Source organism: Kogia breviceps, chromosome 6 (genome assembly GCF_026419965.1).
Source record: "Kogia breviceps isolate mKogBre1 chromosome 6, mKogBre1 haplotype 1, whole genome shotgun sequence".
Classification (NCBI taxonomy): domain Eukaryota; kingdom Metazoa; phylum Chordata; class Mammalia; order Artiodactyla; family Physeteridae; genus Kogia; species Kogia breviceps.
In genome coordinates this window covers 55,952,800-55,972,112 of record NC_081315.1, presented here as the reverse complement: position 1 = coordinate 55,972,112, position 19,313 = coordinate 55,952,800, and the positions used below count along the sequence as shown (strand labels likewise).

General features: G+C 35.3%; 1 protein-coding gene across 9 annotated transcripts in view; it reads right to left on the bottom strand.

Moving 5' to 3' along the window:
* MTHFD2L (methylenetetrahydrofolate dehydrogenase (NADP+ dependent) 2 like) overlaps nucleotides 1-19,313 on the bottom strand; it is a 130,359-nt gene that overhangs the window by 55,619 nt on the left and 55,427 nt on the right. For 8 of the 9 annotated variants that reach the window (XM_059065904.2, XM_067035836.1, XM_067035834.1 and 5 more), the window contains one exon: nucleotides 10,517-10,609. In XM_059065904.2, coding sequence (XP_058921887.1) covers nucleotides 10,517-10,609 — 93 coding nt within the window. Of the gene's footprint in view, nucleotides 1-4,022; nucleotides 4,058-10,516; nucleotides 10,610-19,313 lie in introns of all 9 variants that reach the window. The other variant, XM_067035833.1, reaches the window with a different exon arrangement.

The window sequence follows — 19,313 nt, the reverse complement described above, 5'->3', positions numbered from 1 at the left end:
GCTTTTATGAAGTTGATCTCATGCATAAGTCACATCTTAGATTAATTTATTTACATTTATGACTAGTAAACATTGATACTATGTTAGTATCCAAAGTAACCAAAAGGTATATTGATTTAGTTATATAAAAGTTGTAGCTTAATAATCAACTGATTTATTATTTCTAAATTATTGTTTATATATATATATATGTAATGGCCTGAGAAGGACTAGCATATAAAAATTAGCATATAACATTTACTGAGTATTTGTAATTTGCGAGTCACTGTGCTATGTTCTTTACACGGACTGGCTGCCTTAACAACACTATTGTTAGAGGTTATCATATTTTTCACACTGAAGAGACTGAGGCTCAGAGAGATGGGATAACTTGACAAAGTTATATGATTAGCAAGTGGCAAAACTGGGAGTTAAATTCTGGAAGTCTTACTCTAGCAAGGCCTGTGCTTTCACACTACTCTATACCATTGAAAATAACTGACAAAGCTAAGATAAACGACAAATTTGGGAAGGCAGGAAGGAATTCTAAATGGAGAAGCAGAGGCAAAAGGTGAGAAGATGGAGAATGAGAAATAGGATATGGGAGGAACAATAGCTTTAGTGAGACCATGAAGTGTGCTGGCATCCACTCAGGAAGCACCCAGGGCTGTAAGTGAGCAAGTTCCACTCCCGAGTTGCATGAGCTGCCTATGGTGGAGTTGGGTATTTCCACGCCCCACCCCTTGGAACTTCTTAGTGTCCCAGCATCCTGAAAATTACTAACTTGGCTCCAAGAGGAGGAAATTTAACAGAGGGAAAACTCCAAGTAGGATGATGTGTAATGGGAGTGTGTCTAAAACATGATAATATGATGGGAGAAGCAGTGAAAAGAAGTTGGTTGGTCACCTTGCATTTTATGACGAGTAAGTATGAATATTCCAAATTACTGAATTACCCATTTATCCTGTTTTATATTACAATGGCTATCATTAAAAGTGTTGCAATAGAGACGCTTCAGTTATGATTGTGAAGGTTCATTCATCATGCTGGTGGGGAGAGCTTAGTGGACAAAACATCAGCTATCACTATGACATTCTGCATTCAGAAGTTAATATGCTAGTGGCATTGACTCAGCAGCTTATCTTCTGAATGAAGCCAGTTCCACAGAGTTTATGCAGATGTGTGGAGGGTCCTTTGGACAATGTCTGGGGAGAAAGTGCCTATCCTGCCTGGATAATCAAGATTCCTAGAAGTTTTACAAACTGAAGATTTCCCCCTGTTTCCTGGAAGCATGAGATATAGGCCAACCAAAGGTCTTCTACCACACTCTCAGAATTAGTGCCTTATTCTGGCTAGTTTGCCCTGCTGTATCACTAGCCTTACACAAAGCCAATTTAGCCTTCCCCTAAACTACTTCCATTCAATTGTTTAATACTCTTACTATATTTTATTTTATTTTTTGAATGTTTAATTTATATTGGAGTATAGTTGATTTACCATGTTGTGTTAGTTCCAGGTGTACAGCAAAGTGATTCAGTTATATATATATATATATATATATATATATATATATATATATTCTTTTTCAGATTCTTTTCCCATATAGGTTATTACAGAGTATTGAGTAGAGTTCTCTGTGCTATACAGTAGGTCCTTGTTGATTACCTATTTTATATGTAGTAGTGTGTATATGTTAATTCCAACCTCCTAATTTATCCCTCCTCCTCACCTTTCCCCTTTCTTACTATATTTTAGATGTCTATAATAGTCTCTTTACTTTCTTTATCCTGCTCATAATTTCTTAATCTTAATCTTTCAAATCAAATCAGTCCATTCATCCACTTAATGATAAGAACTATGCTTTTATAAATAAATCTTTCACTTTTATGGCTTTATCAATTTACTTTACAATGACAAAGCAGGTATGCTTAGTAGTCATAAAAATAACGCTATCACTAAGTGAATCAATCAATATCTCAGATGAATGATTCCATCTTTATAAAATTATTCATAAAAATTTATCATCTAAGTTTATATCAATTTGAAGAAATCCTTGCTCCAGTTGTAATCTCAAAATGAATATAGCGCACATTTATTGAGTACCCACTGTGTTTCAGATATTGTTCTAAGCACTTGGCTTAGAAAAAAAGCGAAAACAAAACAAACAGTCCTGTTCCTGCTATAGTCTAGTGAAGGTGACTGACAACCATAAACAGGTGTTAAGTGCTATAACCATAATACAGGAAAATGTCCTAGAAACAGATTCATGCTCTCTGTGAACTTAGAGGTAGCTATAAGTAGAAACTTGAAGTTCCTTATTTCTAAATACAGTTTGACAATCTGATTTTCAGATTCAAGCTTCTAAATTAGCCCAATTTTTGACTTTTGAAAGTAGATGCTTAAAAAGTAAGTGATAACGTAGTTAAATCTATAAGCATAGGACTATGGGAATTTGAGAAACTGAAGGGGTGAGATTAATATTAATATAAGTTAATTTTATTAATGCCCCAGGATCTTCACACAATGATTTCCTCTTTTACATTTTTCTTCTTCAAGCCCATTCTGAGATTTTGTCATTACATTCTGTACTGTTCTATCAGACATCATTAATCTTTCTGATACATCACGCACTGCTCCTCCTCTACTCTTCCAGACTTCTAGATGGGACTGCTTCCATATATGCTGACATCCTAGTTATGACAATGATCCAGCCCTCCCTGTTCCAGCTACCTCTGCCATTAGATTGCTATCTCCTTCTTTAATACCCACTGCTAACTGTATTTATTTCCCACACATAATGCACGATGTGATCATTTTAGTAATATTTCATTCCTGTTGTCCGGTTATATAGAATTTCTTTTTTACATTAACTCCTGTTTTCTATATAATTTCACTGTAATTTACCTTTATGTATTTTACCCTTAAATTCTCCAGGTGATTATTAAGGAAGCGGAAATGTAGCAATCTTTAGTTATTTCTTATAAATTCTTAATTTTCTACCCTGAAATTTCCCGTTATCCAAATATGTATTTCTTCAGCATGACTGCAGGGCTTTGTGCAGGGCTGTCTTCTAGCATTCAGAATACCTTTATATCTAGTTAGAGGCATTAGAGCTAGAATACAAGATGGGAGCAAGACCTGTTTGCACTGCTTTTGTTCAAAATGTCTTCCAGGTCAGGATTAGGATGGTGTGCGGCCAACTGGCTGTCTGAAGTAGCTACACACCTGACTGGCACACCCTGGTGGTAAGAGGATACTCTGAGCAGGATGGCTGCTGTACAGAGCCTCCATGCTGTCTCTACCACTAGGGGTAGGGGCCTGAGTACCTCCTGACTCATTTTCTGTTCATTTTATATAGGCTTGGTCCTTCCTTCCCCTTCTCTTCCTTTATTTTCCTTTTTCTTTTCCCTGTCTTATTTTTAGCACCTTGTATTCAGTGCTGATTTAGGCCTTTACAAAGGAGCATACAATGAGTCTATAGGAGGAACTCAAGGATGATGACAGTATTCGCATGCATACTTGGGACCTAAGGTTTGATTTAGTCACAAAAAAAAATGTCATTGGCTCTTGAAAGAGGATTTTAATCACCCATTTGTCATTTCTTGTCAAAGAAAATAACATGAGCATGAATGTACACTGAGGGATTTTTCCCCACTAAAAGAAAATATTCATTCAATGTTATAATTGATAAATGGGAACTAAGGTCAATTGTGAAATAGTCTTTACAAGGTGGTAACACTGAAGTCAAGTAGCACCTTTTTTTTTTTTTTGCAGGCCTCTCACTGTTGTGGCCTCTCCCACTGCGGAGCACAGGCTCCGGACGCCCAGGCTCAGCGGCCATGGCTCACGGGCCCAGCCGCTCAGCAGCATGTGGGATCCTCCCGGACTGGGGCACGAACCCGTGTCCCCCGCATCGGCAGGCGGACTCCCAACCACTGCGCCACCAGGGAAGCCCAAGTAGCACCTTTTAAAGACAGTGTAAATTTCATCTGTCTAAAGGTAGAGATGAACAAGGACGACCACTCAAATTTCTCTCTACTCACCAAATCCTGAGACTGGTGTGTGAATCCAAGTGTTTCTAAAAAGAAGTCAGCAAAGGGAAGACAACAGAAGCAAGAAGAACTACAATCCTGCAGCCTGTTGAACAAAAACCACATTCACAGAAAGATAGACAAGATGAAAAAAAAGGCAGAGGGCTATGTATCAGATGAAGGAATAAGACAGAACCCCAGAAAAACAACTAAATGAAAAAGGACATAGGCAATCTTCCAGAAAAAGAATTCAGAATAACGACAGTGAAGATGAACCAGCACTTTGGAAAAAGAATGGAAGCAAAGATCGAGAAGATGCAAGAAATGTTTAACAAAGATCTAGAAGAATTAAAGAACAAACAGAGAAGAACAATACAATAACTGAAATGCAAATGACACTAGAAGGAATCGACAGAAGAATAACTGAGGCAGAGGAACGGATAAGTAACCTGGAAGACAGAATGGCGGAATTCACTGCTGCGGAGCAGAATAAAGAAAAAAGAATGAAAAGAAATGAAGACAGCCTAAGAGACCTCTGGGACAACATTAAATGCAACCACATTCACATTATAGGGGTTCCAGAAGGAGAAGAGAGAGAGGAAGGACCCGAGAAAATATCTGAAGAGATTACTCTGTGGATACCCCTTGGACAAAACTGTTGTCAACAAGGATGTCTTCAGAGACCCTGCTCTCAAATGCAAGGCCCGACGAGAGGCCAAGGTCAAGTTTGAGGAGAGATACAAGACCGGCAAGAACAAATGGTTCTTTCAGAAGCTGCGGTTCTAGGTCTGTCTTGTTTCAGTCATTAAAAATACCAAAAAAAAAAAAAAAAAAAAAAAGAAGAGAGTCCCATACAGGATAAGCCCAAGGAGAAACATGCTGAGACACATAATAATCAAATTGGTAAAAATTAAAGACAAAGAAAAATTAATGAAAGAAGCAAAGGAAAAATGAAAAATAATATACAAGGGAACTCCCATAAGGTTAACAGCTGATTTCTCAGCAGAAACTCTATAAGCCAGAAGGGAGTGGCATGATATACTTAAAGTGATGAAAGTGGAGAACTTACAACCAAGATTACTGTATCCAGCAAGGATCTCATTCACATTCGATGGAGAAATCAAAAGCTTAAGAGACAAGCAAAAGCTAAGAGAATTCAGCACCACCAAACCAGCTCTACAACAAATGTTAAAGGAACTTCTCTAAGTGGGAAACACAGGACAAGAGAAGGACCTACAAAAACAAACCCAAAACAATTAAGAAAATGGTCATAGGAACATACATATCAATGATTATGTTAAATGTGAATGGATTAAATGATGCAACCAAAAGACACAGGCTTGTTGAATGGATACAAAAACAAGACCCATATATATGCTGTCTACAAGAGACCCACTTCAGACCTAGGGACACATACAGACTGAAAGTGAGGGGATGGAAAAGGATATTCCATACAAATGGAAATCAAAAGAAAGCTGGAGTAGCAATACTCATATCAGATAAAATAGACTTTCAAATAAAGAATGTTAGAAGAGACAAGGAAGGAGACCACATAATGATCAAGGGATAAATCCAAGAAGAAGATATAAAAATTATAAATATATATGCACCCAACATAGGAGCACCTCAATACATAAGGCAACTGCTAATAGCTCTAAAAGAGGAAATCGACAGTAACACAATAATAGTGGGGGACTTTAACACCTCACTTACACCAATGGACAGATCATCCAAACAGAGAATTAATAAGGAAACACAAGCTTTAAATGACACAACAGACCAGATAGATTCAATTGATATTTATAGGACATTCCATCCAAAAACAGCAGATTACACTTTCTCTCAAGTGCACACGGAATATTCTCCAGGATAGATCACATCTTGGGTCACAAATCAAGCCTCAGTAAATTTAAGAAAATTGAAACCATATCGAGCATCTTTTCTGACCACTACACTATGAGATTAGAAATCAATTACAGGGAAAAAAAATGTAAAAAACACAAACAAATGGAGGCTAAACAATACATTACTAAATAACCAAGAGATCACTAAAGAAATCAAACAGGAAATCAAAAAATACCTAGAGACAAATGACAATGAAAACATGATGATTTAAAACCTGTGGGATGCAGCAAAAGCAGTTCTAAGAGGGAAGTTTATAGCTATACAAGCCTACTCAAGAAACAAGAAAAATCTCAAATAAACAATCTAACGTTACACCTAAAGGATCTAGAGAAAGAAGAACAAACAAAACCCAAAGTTAGGAGAAGGAAAGATATCATACAGATCAGAGCAGAAATAAATGAAATAGAAACAAAGAAAACGATAGCAAAGATCAATAAAACTAAAAGCTGGTTCTCTGACAAGATAAACAAAATTGATAAACCATTAGCCAGACTCATCAAGAAAAAGAGGGAGAGGACTCAAATCAATAAAATTAGAAGTGAAAAAGGAGAAAATTACAACGGACACCGCAGAAATACAAAGCATCCTAAGAGACTACTACAAGCACTCTATGGAAATAAAATGGACAACCTGGAAGAAATGTACAACTTCTTAGAAAAGTATAACCTTCCAAGACTGAACCAGGAAGAAATAGGGAATATGAACAGAATAATCACAAGTAATAAAATTGAAACTGTGATTAAAAATCTTCCAACAAACAAAAGTCCAGGACCTATGGCTACACAGGTGAATTCTATCAGAAATGTAGTGAAGAGATAACACCCATCCATCTCAAACTCTTTCAAAAAATTGCAGAGGAAGGAACACTCCCAAACTCATTCTATGAGGCCACCATCACCCTGACACCAAAACCAGACAAAGATACTATAAAAAAAGAAAATTACAGACCAATATAACTGATGAATATAGATGCAAAAATCCTCAACAAAATACTAGCAAACAGAATCCAACAACACATTAAAAGGATCATACACCAAGATCATCATCCCAGGGATGCAAGGATTCTTCAATATATGCAAATCAATCAATGTGATACACCATACTGACAAAGTGAAGAATAAAAACCATATGATCATCTCAATAGATGCACAGAGAGCTTCTGACAAAATTCAACACCCAATTATGATAAAACTCTCCAGAAAGTGGGTATAGAGGGAACCTACCTCAACATAATAAAGGCCATATACGACAAGCCCACAGCAAACATCATTCTCAATTGTGAAAAACTGAAAGCATTTCCTCTAAGATCAGGAACAAGACAAGGATGTCCACTCTCACCACTATTATTCAACATAGTTTTGGAAGTCCTAGCCACAGAAATCAGAGAAGAAAAAGAAATAAAAGTAATACAAATTGGAAAAGAAGTAAAAATGTCACTGTTTACAGATGACATGATACTATAGAGAATCCTAAAAATACCACCAGAAAACTACTAGAGCTAATCAATGAATTTGGTAAAGTTGCAGGATACAAAATTAATGCACAGAAATCTCTTGCATTCCTATACACTAATGATGAAAAATCTGAAAGAGAAATAAAGGAAACATTCCCATTTACAATTGCAACAAAAAGAAAAAAATACCTAGGAATAAACCTACCTAGGGAGACAAAAGACTTGTATGCAGAAAACTATAAGACACTGATGAAAGAAATTAAAGATGATACAAACAGATGGAGAGATATAACATGTTCTTAGATTGGAAGAATCAATATTGTGAAAATACTATACTACCCAAAGCAATCTACAGATTCAATGCAATCCCTATCAAATTACCAATGGCATTTTTTAAAGAACTAGAACAAATCATCTCAAACTTTCTATGGAGACAAAAAAGACCCCGAATAGCCAAAGCAGTCTTGAGGGGAAAAAACGGAGCTGGAGGAATCAGACTCCCTGACCTCAGACTAGACTACAAAGCTACAGTAATCAAGACAATATGGTACTGGCACAAAAACAGAAACATAGATCAATGGAACAAGATAGAAAGCCCACAGATAAACCCATGCACCTATGGTCAACTCATCTATGACAGAGGAGGCAAGGATATACAGTGGAGAAAAGACAGTCTCTTCAATAAGTGGTGCTGGGAAAACTGGATGGCTACATGTAAAAGAATGAAATTAGAACACCCCCTAACACCATACACAAAAATAAACTCAAAATGGATTTGAGACCTAAATGTACGACCGGACACTATAAAACTCTTAGAGGAAAACATAGGAAGAACACTCTTTGACATAAATCACAGCAAGATCTTTTTTGATCCACCTCCTAGAGTAATGGAAATAAAAACAAAAATAAACAAATGGGACCTAATGAAACTTCAAAGCTTTTGCGAAGCAAAGGAAACAATAAACAAGATGAAAAGACAACCCTCAGAATGGGAGAAAATATTTGCAAACGAATCAACGGACCAAGTATTAATCTCCAAAATATATAAACAGCCCATGCAGCTCAATATTAAAGAAACAAACAACCCAATCCAAAAATGGGCAGAAGACCTAAATAGACATTTCTCCAAAGAAGACATACAGATGGCCAAGAAGCACATGAAAAGCTGCTCAACATCACTAATTATTAGAAAAATACAAATCAAAACTACAATGAGGTATCACCTCACACCAGTTAGAATGGGCATCATCAGAAAGTCTACAAACAACAAATGCCGGGGAGGTTGTGGAGAAAAGGGAACCCTCCTGCACTGTTGGTGGGAATGTAAATTGATACAGCCATTATGGAGAACAGTATGGAGGTTCCTTAAAAAACTAAAAATAGAATTACCATATGACCCAGCAATCCCACTACTGGGCATATACCCAGAGAAAACCATAATTCAAAAAGACACATGCACCCCAATGTTCACTGCAGCACTATTTACAATAGCCAGGTCATGGAAGCAACCTAAATGCCCAATCAAGAGACGAATGGATGAAGAAGATGTGGTATATATATACAATGGAATATTACTCCACCCTAAAAAGGAACGAAGTCAGGTCATTTGTAGAGACGTGGATGCATCTAGAGACTGTCATACAGAGTGAAGTAATTCAGAAAGGGAAAAACAAATATCGTATATTAACATATATATGTGGAACCTAGAAAATGGTACAGATGAACCAGTTTGCAGGGCAGAAATTGATACACAGATGTAGAGAAGAAACGTATGGACACCAAGGGGGGAAAGCGGAGGGGGGTGGGGGTGGGGATGTGATGAATTGGGGAATTGTGATTGATATGTATACACTGATGTGTGTAAAATGGATGACTAATAAGAAAATAAATAAATAAGCATTAAAAAATAATAATAATAAATAAATAAAAAGAAGTGAATATAACATTGGGTTTGCCAAAAAGTTTGTTACGCTTTGCTGTAATGAACTTTTGGGCCAACCCAATATTTGTCTTCTGTGAATATATCAGCTGCTGCAGCGGTATTTTACTTAATGTTGACCTGTGGTCTGAAAAATTGTATTGCCTCTCTAAACATCTGATGTCTTACTTATGTCAACCCAGTTCAAAAATTTGCACTTGATATCATCTGAATATAATTTCTCAGAAAAACGGGGAATGTGCTTAGCTTTACCAGCTTACTGGTGACTTCTTGAAAAGGGAATATTTCTATTTTTACTTTATGAAGAGGCAAATTACTCCACCTGGAATCATCACATATATATTCTGACTTTCAGAGAAGGGCCTATATTATAATAAAAAGTGAATTAAACTTGGTTGAAACTAATTTAAACTATTATTATTCTCTTCATCAAACAATTTCTTCTGAACTTTTACCCTCCCCTTCATAGTTTGTAAATACTCAGCAAGTTAAGTGTAAAGCCTAGAAGTTACCAATAACATGTAATTGATAAACAAAATGAAAAATGCTCCCATTCAAGTCTTGGATAAAACAAGAGTCACAATTTTCTGCAATGTAGAAATGCTATGTGGCAAGAGTAAAGATCGAAATGAAGGGTAGAATTACTTTGTATGTTTGATTATAAAACAAATTAAGGAAAAAACTAGATCCATTAAGTAGAAGTGCAATAACTATTCCCTCTGTTTTTACTCCTGCTTTTCTAGACTCAATTCCCCTTGACACAGTATGAATAATATTTTAAAAACATAAGCCAGATCATGTCAATCTCCTGCTCACAGCCATCTTTGGCTTATATGAAAGTCTTTACAGGGTCTACAAGGTCCTGTGTGAGCTAGCCCTGGCTATTCTTTCAACAGCATTCCTATCAGTCTCCCCATAACTTATTCATGTTTAGAACCAATCATGTCTTTGAAAGTAATTGTCAAAGTACACATTTATTCTTATGCTTAATCTGTCATTCCAAAGGCTGTTTTGGTTTTCCACAATGAAGTGATGAATGCTAACATAGGCATAATGGACCAATATGATGATTGCCAAGAGACAGAATGGAAGTCAGTCCTACATATACCTAAGCCTCCCAAGAAGCTGTTCTTATAGACAAGTCAGCAATTAGGGTAGGAATTAGTCTGCTGATGACATTTCACCAAATAAGAGCCACTAAAGACTTACCTGCAGCTACTACAATAACATCTGCCAGCAGAGTATGGATCTTCAGTTGTTCTTTGGGAGTATATCTGTGAGCTATTGTCACAGTTGCATCACCTGGAATGCAGAATAACTTCCATTAATGATTACTGAGTTTTTTTTTTTTTTTTAATTTGTGAATGCTCCAATTCTAGAGGAGTTCCAGTTACATCCTAAGAACAGGAAAATTGCTTTGAAATTATCAAATCACTTAGCAAGCAAAAGCTAGATAAGGAAATCTAGATGACTCAAAATATTGTACCCCTCAACTGAACAGTGGAAAATCATGAGATAAATGAAGGTATGTGCTGACCATCATAGGAGAGTTGTAAGTAGAGTCCTAGAAACCCAGGATTTGAAAGTTCTGTATTGACAGGTCAATACATAGATGCAGGAAATACTTACTGGCTTGATAATATGTAAATATTGAAAACAACAAAATAAGTGCGCTAAAAATGGCACAATGTACTGTGGAAGCATAGGTGAGAGATTAATTCTGCCTCATCCTGAGGAGGTGTCAAGGAAGGTTTCCTGAAGGAGTTAATATACATTTTTAGGTCATAAAGTATGAACAAGAGTATACTAATCAGGGAAAGAATAAAAGAGCATTCCAAGCCAAAAGGATAGCAGGAAAAAATGGACCAACTTTGAAATTATATGTTTAGAAAATGATGACGAGGTCTAGGATATAACAGGAAGTATTCATACATGCTTTAATTAAGAGATATAGGAAAAAGAGAGGTTAGCAGTATGAGGGATTCCAGTGCTTAATGTGTAAGCCAAGGAAGGGGAATGAGGGAAAGGCAGTGATGAGGGAAGTCAAAGGAAGGACTTCCAGTAAGAACAGGGCCGTGTGAGACAGTATTGTCTCTCTTCTCCTCTCAGATAACATGCAAATGCTACACAGTTAATGACAACAACAAAAACTGCACAATTTTTAGCAAAACTAGAAGACATATTGTACACAGACTCCAAAGACATGGAAGAGCTACCCAGGATCAGCAGAGTTAGTAGATATCACATAGGGAGAAAGGCAGAAAGAAGTTCAGAGAATAACAAGATGGCCAGCAGTGGCAGATCTCTGGAAATGACTACAAAAATATACTTCCTGAAGGTGAAGGGATCACATAAAATGCAATATATATCTCTCTTATTTGTACCAGAAAATGTGGGAATAAGGGCAGAAGAAGCCCTCTTGGACCTAGCATAGTTCACAGTGGGTAGTAACACAAAGACTCAGAGGAGCCATTCAAACAGGAAGTAGTTTGACTCTGTGAAAGTGGTGAAGGAAGAATCTGAAGGCTGCTCAGCACATCCTCCCCAAACCATAACAGAAGCACCCTGCAAAGAGAAGATCCAAGAAAATCCAGCTCATTCCATGATAAGTAATTTTTAAAAGGATTTTACACAGCATCAATAAAAGGATACTATATAAGAATCAGCTCAGGGGAATTTTCATTCTAGTGGTAGTTACATGACTATATGCATTTGTCTAAAGTCATGGAACTATACACCAAAAAAGAGTAAATTTTACTATATGCAAATTTTTAAGTAAATAAAAGGATAGATTTTAAAAGTGGCAGACCCAAGGAAAAAAAAAACAAAGAAAATTTTAAATTTAACAACAAAGTAATAAACCCAACAGAAAAATGCTGTTATGGAAAAGTTGAACATTATGGCCAAACACTATGCCAAACACTTTAAAAATAGGAACTTAGAGTCACAAAAATGGGGAAAAAAGACTTGAGCCCATACAAATTGACCTATAATAGTCAACAGTGAGACACATATCAGTAAAGTTGCTGTATTTTAAAGACTAAAAAAAGAATCCTATGAGCAACCAGGCAAAAATTCAGATTCTTACATTCAATTCCGGAAAACAGCAGAGCAATACCTACAAGAAAGCCATGTAAACAAACTGGGAGCAAGGATTTCATATCCAGTCAAATTGTCTTCCATGATTAAAGTTTGCAAACAATTTTGAAATTGTAAGAACACAGGAAATATTGTTCCCATGAGTTTTTCCGGAGGAATGTGCTAAAAGATGAACTTTAATGAATCAAAATATATCTGAGGAAACTGGCAAAAAGACTATTGGAATGTTTTGAATATATTTAATAACAAAATTAAGGCAAAAAAGTGTGAGATTGGGGTGATAGACAAAATGTTAAATGCTACTTGCTCTGATTAGGTAGAATTGGTGCAACTAACGAAATTAGAATAGGAAGGACTAAATTGAGAAAGTTTGCTGATTGCCTTATATTTAATGACTAGAATGAACAGATATAATTTAAAGCTGACCAATCAAATAATAGAAATATGAGAATATTTAAAAGTATAAGGTAAACACACTACAAAGATAATTTTTATTGGCAAATATCAGGTAGGAGACAAAAGAAATGGAATCACAGAAGGAAAAGGAAACATTTTATCATTTCTTCTAATAGAGTATCAATAGATACCATATAAAGAAATAGAGAAATAAGAGTACTGTATAAAGTTACAATTATTAACTTCCTAAATCTTCCTAAATAGTAGAACAACTATATACAAAAAAGAAAAAATATAAAAAGAAAAGAAAAAACATAAAAACAACAGAACAGAAGATAATATGACATTTCAGACTGTATATATTTACCATAATAATAAATATAAAATTTTCTGTTATCTATTAAAAGAATAATATATTAAAATGGACTCACAAAGTAAAGTCTAGTTCTATACTTTATATAAAACACATCTAAAACAAAGCTGTTCAGAAATGTTGAAAATAAAACGTGGGCAAACATATAACAGGAAAATGACTAATCAAAAAAAAATGATGCTCTTATTATCAAATAAGGAGAAATTCAGCAAATTTATCAAATAGGATAAAAAGGTACATATTATAATGCAAAAGTATGATTTAAATGAAGACACGACAATGATAAATATATAAGTAATAAAAAAGAAATCAGTTCATAAAACAGAAATTACAGGAGATACACGGAAAAATAGAAACACATTGAATTTGTTGAATTCAATTAACCTTTCTCAATCCATTACATATCAAAGGTATAGAAACTATAAGCAACATAATGATATATATCTGATTACAATATATTAAACTCTGAAAGTAGATCATATATTTTCCTTTCAGGCGCCCAAAGAATATATTTTTAATGATATGACTTTGGCAACAACAAAAAAAGTAATTAATACCAAAAAGTAGATAGCTAGATAAACTATATTTTCTCTGATCACAAATCAATAAAGTTATAAGTATTGACAAAATCAGAAATTGAAAAACCCTTCCATTGGAAAAAAATTTTAATACTATTTTGAACAATCCTTGAGTCAAAAGGAAAATACAAAACAACACTGCAGAATTTCTAGAAACATTTATAATAAAAGTACTATAGATTAGATCCTATAAAATATAAATAAAGCAAAGCTTAGAGGAAAATTCACAGACTTAAATTATTATATAAATAAAATAGAAATTTTTAAATGAGTGAATCAATCATTTAACTTAAAATGTTAAAGAACAATAAAATAAACAAAAGATATTAGAAAAAAATTAATAAACATAAATGTTAAAATGTTAATAATAACTAAGCCTAAAAACTAACATTATAAGCAAGGAGAGAATTAAATAAATTAGCCAAGTAAAAATGAATATATAGAAATAAATGTGAAAATTAAAGAAAACCTCAACTAAAATTAGAGTTGAGAGGGCCTGTAGAAGGTGCCCTCACTACTATCACTTTGCATCGTTTGCATGCACTCACCTCTATTTTAATGCCCCGTGGGAAGAACTGTATCTTGCTTTACCAAACAAGAGGAAGTCTTCTATTTCAGGAAGGAAGATTTTCCTTGCCCAGCAACAGCCCAGCCAATGAGAAGCGATTGCCACCCTGAACTCTTACTTTCCTCCAGTAAACTTTTGTTTAGAACAGTCCCTCCAATCTACCCCCACCCCTTTCTCTATAAAAGTAAGCTCCCCTCCTTTGTTCTCTGGATTTGCCTATGGTCCACCATCGCTTGCATTTCCCAAATTGTAATTCCTCTGGTTATTCCCAAATAAACTCATCTTGCAGGTTTGGTAACTGGCTATTTTATTTTTAAAGTTGATATAAATACTATCATATACAACAACATGTAAGATGATATAATGAAAGAAAAGACCCTATTATAATATCAATACAAAAATAAAATACTCAAAAGTAAACTTAACAAGAAATGTGTAAAATCTATATGGTAAAAGAAAATCTCTAGAACAACACCAAAAGATTTAAGTAAGACTGAGGAACTAGTCATGGTTTTAAGACAAACCATATTCTTGAGTAGGATTCAACATCATAAAGATGACAGTTCCCCCTATATTCATTATACATTTAATATAACTATGATAAAAAATGGTATTTTTTTCTAGATGAATATAATTTTATTCTAAAGTTAATATGGAAAAATAAAAGAGAAAACCAGGAAATCTTTGAATAGGAAGAACAATGAGAGGGAACTCTTTGTACTTGATACAGCAGTCTTTTTCATTTCAGGTAATGGTACCACCTTCTGCCCAGTTACTTAGAGTAAAAGTCTATGAGTTCCCCTTGTTTTTTCTCTTTCTTTCACTTGCTATAAACAATCAACAAATGTAGAGTATATGTTTAGAACCATCCCAAGCCACCAAAATTATGAAGCATCCTCCCATTTCTATCTTAATACAGTTCTCCTATATTTAGAAGGTTCCCCTTATACATTAGCGGCCTACTCAAGCATTCTCTTGTTCCAAATGAGAGCCTCCCAAATCCCTGCAAAAACCAAAATTAAAACCAAAACTTCCCACTTCATCATTACTGATGATTTCATCAAGGAACTGAGCGATACATAATCCAGTGAGTTATATACACATATAATTAACAATCTGTAAAGCTTCAAGCAAAACAAAAAATATTGAGATGAATTTCAATCAGCATGGAAAGATCTTTTAGATAACTCCACTCCTTCAATAATAATATCTAGTTAAATTGTTTTTACTCCTAAGTGAGTTTGGCTAGGAATACCCATGGAAATATCAACGTCTTATTTAGACTTGATTGATCAGTTTCTGACTATTGTGCTATCAAACAACGGGAAGGTTTTTAGCCTGCTATTCATTACACTGGATGATGATAGCAAAAGAGAGTTGAGCCAAGGGAGTTAAGAGCAAATGTGTTCAAATAATGCCTCAGATGCTTCTGCCTTTGCCCCTTGATACCTGTTCCTGGTTCTGAGAACTAGATATCCTAACTATACTCTTATTTAACCTGTCTTACTTGGCTTTGTGAAAATTCTTGTAATTTCTGTTTTCAATTCTGGTGCCCCATTACTTTTGTTCAATGAATCCTATGGCTTGCTGCACCTAGTCGTTTCTAGTGCCTCAAATTCTTCCCTAGGGTAATCAGAACCAACAGGTTATAGCAGCTACTCCATAAAATGATGTATATCTCTGACCCTCAGACGACTTTTCCCCTCACTCAGTTTTATCCTCATATTGTCAGTATGATAAGAACCTGGGCTCAGGCTTAATTTTTCTATCACACAAACCCAGATAAAAATGCTTTGTGACCACCTACAGGGGTGGGATAGGGAGGATGGGAAGGAGATGCAAGAGGAAGGAGATATGGGGATATATGTATAGCTGATTCACTTTGTTATAAAACAGAAACTAACACACCACTGTAAAGCAATTATACTCTGATGTTAAAAAAATATTTTATAAGAAGTATTAAGCAACTTCATTGTGCCCAGTGCTTTACATCATGTTTGTAAGATATAATAAGAATAAAAGACTTAGAACCTATCTCCCAGAGTTCTGTTAGAACTTAATAATTACCTGCTGGGCAAGATATGCTTCTTACTATATAAAAGTCCACAGTCAATCAAGACTTGTTCACTGGGATCCACCTGCACACTTTTCTAGGCTATCATTACCTCTGTAATTTATGCAAAATTGCAGATTGTAGCAAAGAGTTGTTGGCAATTAAAATTTGAGGAAATTAATATTTTCTATTTAAAAATGTTAAGACAACACAATATGATTCATTTTAGAGTATCATTTTTTTTGTTAAAATTACCTAAATGAGGAATTTACTTTTGTCAGACATTTCCAGCCATTCCCTACATTCATTTATTCGACAATCAAGAAATAATCCCAGGACCATGCTAAGTGATGGAGATACACAATTCTCTCCTCTCATATGGAAAACAGATCTGTGAATCAGAATTATACTACAGTGGGATAACTCCACACTAAAAGGAGGCATAAGTTACAGTGTTGGCACAGAGAACCATTATCTACTCTAGCTAAGAACAGCACAGGGGCACTTAAAGGTCTAAGAGAGAGATTCTTGATGTGAGTAGGAATTTGGTTTGCTTCTGCTTCAATTCCCTTATGCTTTTCCAATCCTTTCCAACTGATAAATCATTTTCCATAAAAATAATTATAGGCATATTATTTCTCCCAGACTGTTAGAAAGTTCTTTCTTACAAGAGCTAAAGTCTCCCTTTTTGCAAATTTTACCAGGATCCTAGATCTATCTTCCACAGCAATGCAGGATAAGTCTCATCTTCCTTTTCCATGAGGCAAATCTTCAAATACATACTTGCTTGTGCCTGTATCAGCAGATGAAACCAAATGGAAGATCCAACAGGAGCTAGAATCTTACATGTAGGGTTTTGCTTTGTCACTTTTTAAGGGAAAAATGAGTCATTCCCAATATATTAACTCATACAATGGTCTGTTTTAAAGGGAAAATCACCAGGGAAATTGCAAGAAGGAAAACTCAGTATTTGTCAACAGAATAGCACTAGATGGATAATAGAAGCCTGAGTTCTGTTTTTGGACAAATGCCTCCAGAGGCCTAAAGATTCTGAATTTGAACATGTATTTCTTTCTCTCTCCATAAGCTGCAATAACATCTTTAAGCATAAAACAGGCAAACACAAAACAAAATGCACAGAGTCAAAACACATGTGATGAAAATAGCTCTTATATAAGAACTTACTACATATCTAGCACTGTTCTAGTACTTTACACGTATTAACTCATACAATCTTCACCAAACACTGTAAGCATATTTTTTATGAGGTAGAAACTAATATTATACATTTTTATAAATGAGAAAACCGAGAAAATACAAAAAGCCCATAATTTGTCCAAGGTCATAAAATTATATGAGTCAGAATTCAAATTTATTTAGTTCAGCTCTAGTGGCCAAGCTCCTAGTCACTTCACTACACAACCTCCGCCCTGAGCAGAAAGGAACCACTGAAGTTCACAGTTGTAAAATCAGAGCTGAGAAACACTGTATTTTCACTTTGGTCAGCAGAATAGCATTTCTAGGATTATCATCCTGACTCTTTCAGGAGGCCAGTGTGGGATCTTGGATGACACTTCTTTTTCCTTAGGGATAAAATCTGCCTTTAGATCTCACCTGGAACACACTGGTAGTTCTAATATGACAGCATCTGACAGAAAACACATGTGTCTCTAACACAAAAAGGACACTTTCAGCTTTAATTTTTACCACTTGTAAAATAATCAAGAGCTAATTTCCCTAGATCTTAAAACAATACTGTATTCTCTTGGCTCCTGAATTCCATCTACTATAAGTTTTCTGTTTCAACTTCAGCTGTTTTTTCTTTGTTTAAATAACTTTAGATATAGTTATAGAGTACTCAGATCTAAGCTTTCTTTTCATGCTTAAAATGGGCCAGACTTTAATCTGGTATCTGGTCAAGACCTGGCTGGTTTGACATGCTGTTTATCAGTCTTTCAGTTATCTTCCAAACACCTTGGGTCACTAGGTGGATGACAACTAAGGAATAGGGTTTCACGTTTAGTTACTTAAATACCGTTTCAATTTCACTCCTTTTAAACATCTATCTCCTCTGTGAGAAACAGTATTAGGAAGGACTTACTGAATCTTGACCACCATTGTCTCTAGATAGTTAAAAGATATGCCCCTGGTTTCAGCCAAAAATTACTGAATCAAAATCATGGATTCATTCATTTAACATATGACAATATATAAATGAGCAAATACATATATAATAAAAAGTTTGCATAGAAATAAGTGCTATGAAGAAAAAAGCACAGAGTAAGTAAACAGAGTAATAGCATAGGTGCTACTTTGATAAGGTGAGGTCAGGGACAGCCTAGGGAGGCAACATTTGGACAGAAACCCAAAGGAAGTGAGGAAATAATTATGTAAATAACTTCCAAAAAAAGCATTTCTAGGCCGAAGGAAAACCAAGGGCAAAGATTCTGACACGTGAACATGTATGACATGTTCTAGGAAAGCAAAATGCAGGTGTGGCTTAGAGGGCAGTGATGAAGGTAAGAATGGTAAAAAATGAGTAAGGAGAGGCAGCCCAGGTAGTATCACGTAAGATCTTGCATATCGTAGTAAGGAATTTGTATGTTATTCTGGTGTTTTATTGTTTTGAGTGTTATGGGAAGCCACAGATGACTGAGATACACCAGTTAGAAAACAGACTGCGTGTGGGAGATGGGACAAGGGTGGAGGCGGGAAACTGGTTTGTAAATTTTATAGTGTGAGATAATGGCTGTCTGAACTAAGGTGTTATTAGTGAAGATGGTGAGATCATGGGTATATTTGACACAGACTGATAAAACATGGGGTGTGAGAGAGAGAAGTCAAGGATGGCCTGAGCAACTGGGTGAATTGATGGCGCCATTTACTAAGACAGGGAAGACTAAGGGAGTAAAATTAAGTGTGAAGGTTTGTATATGGTA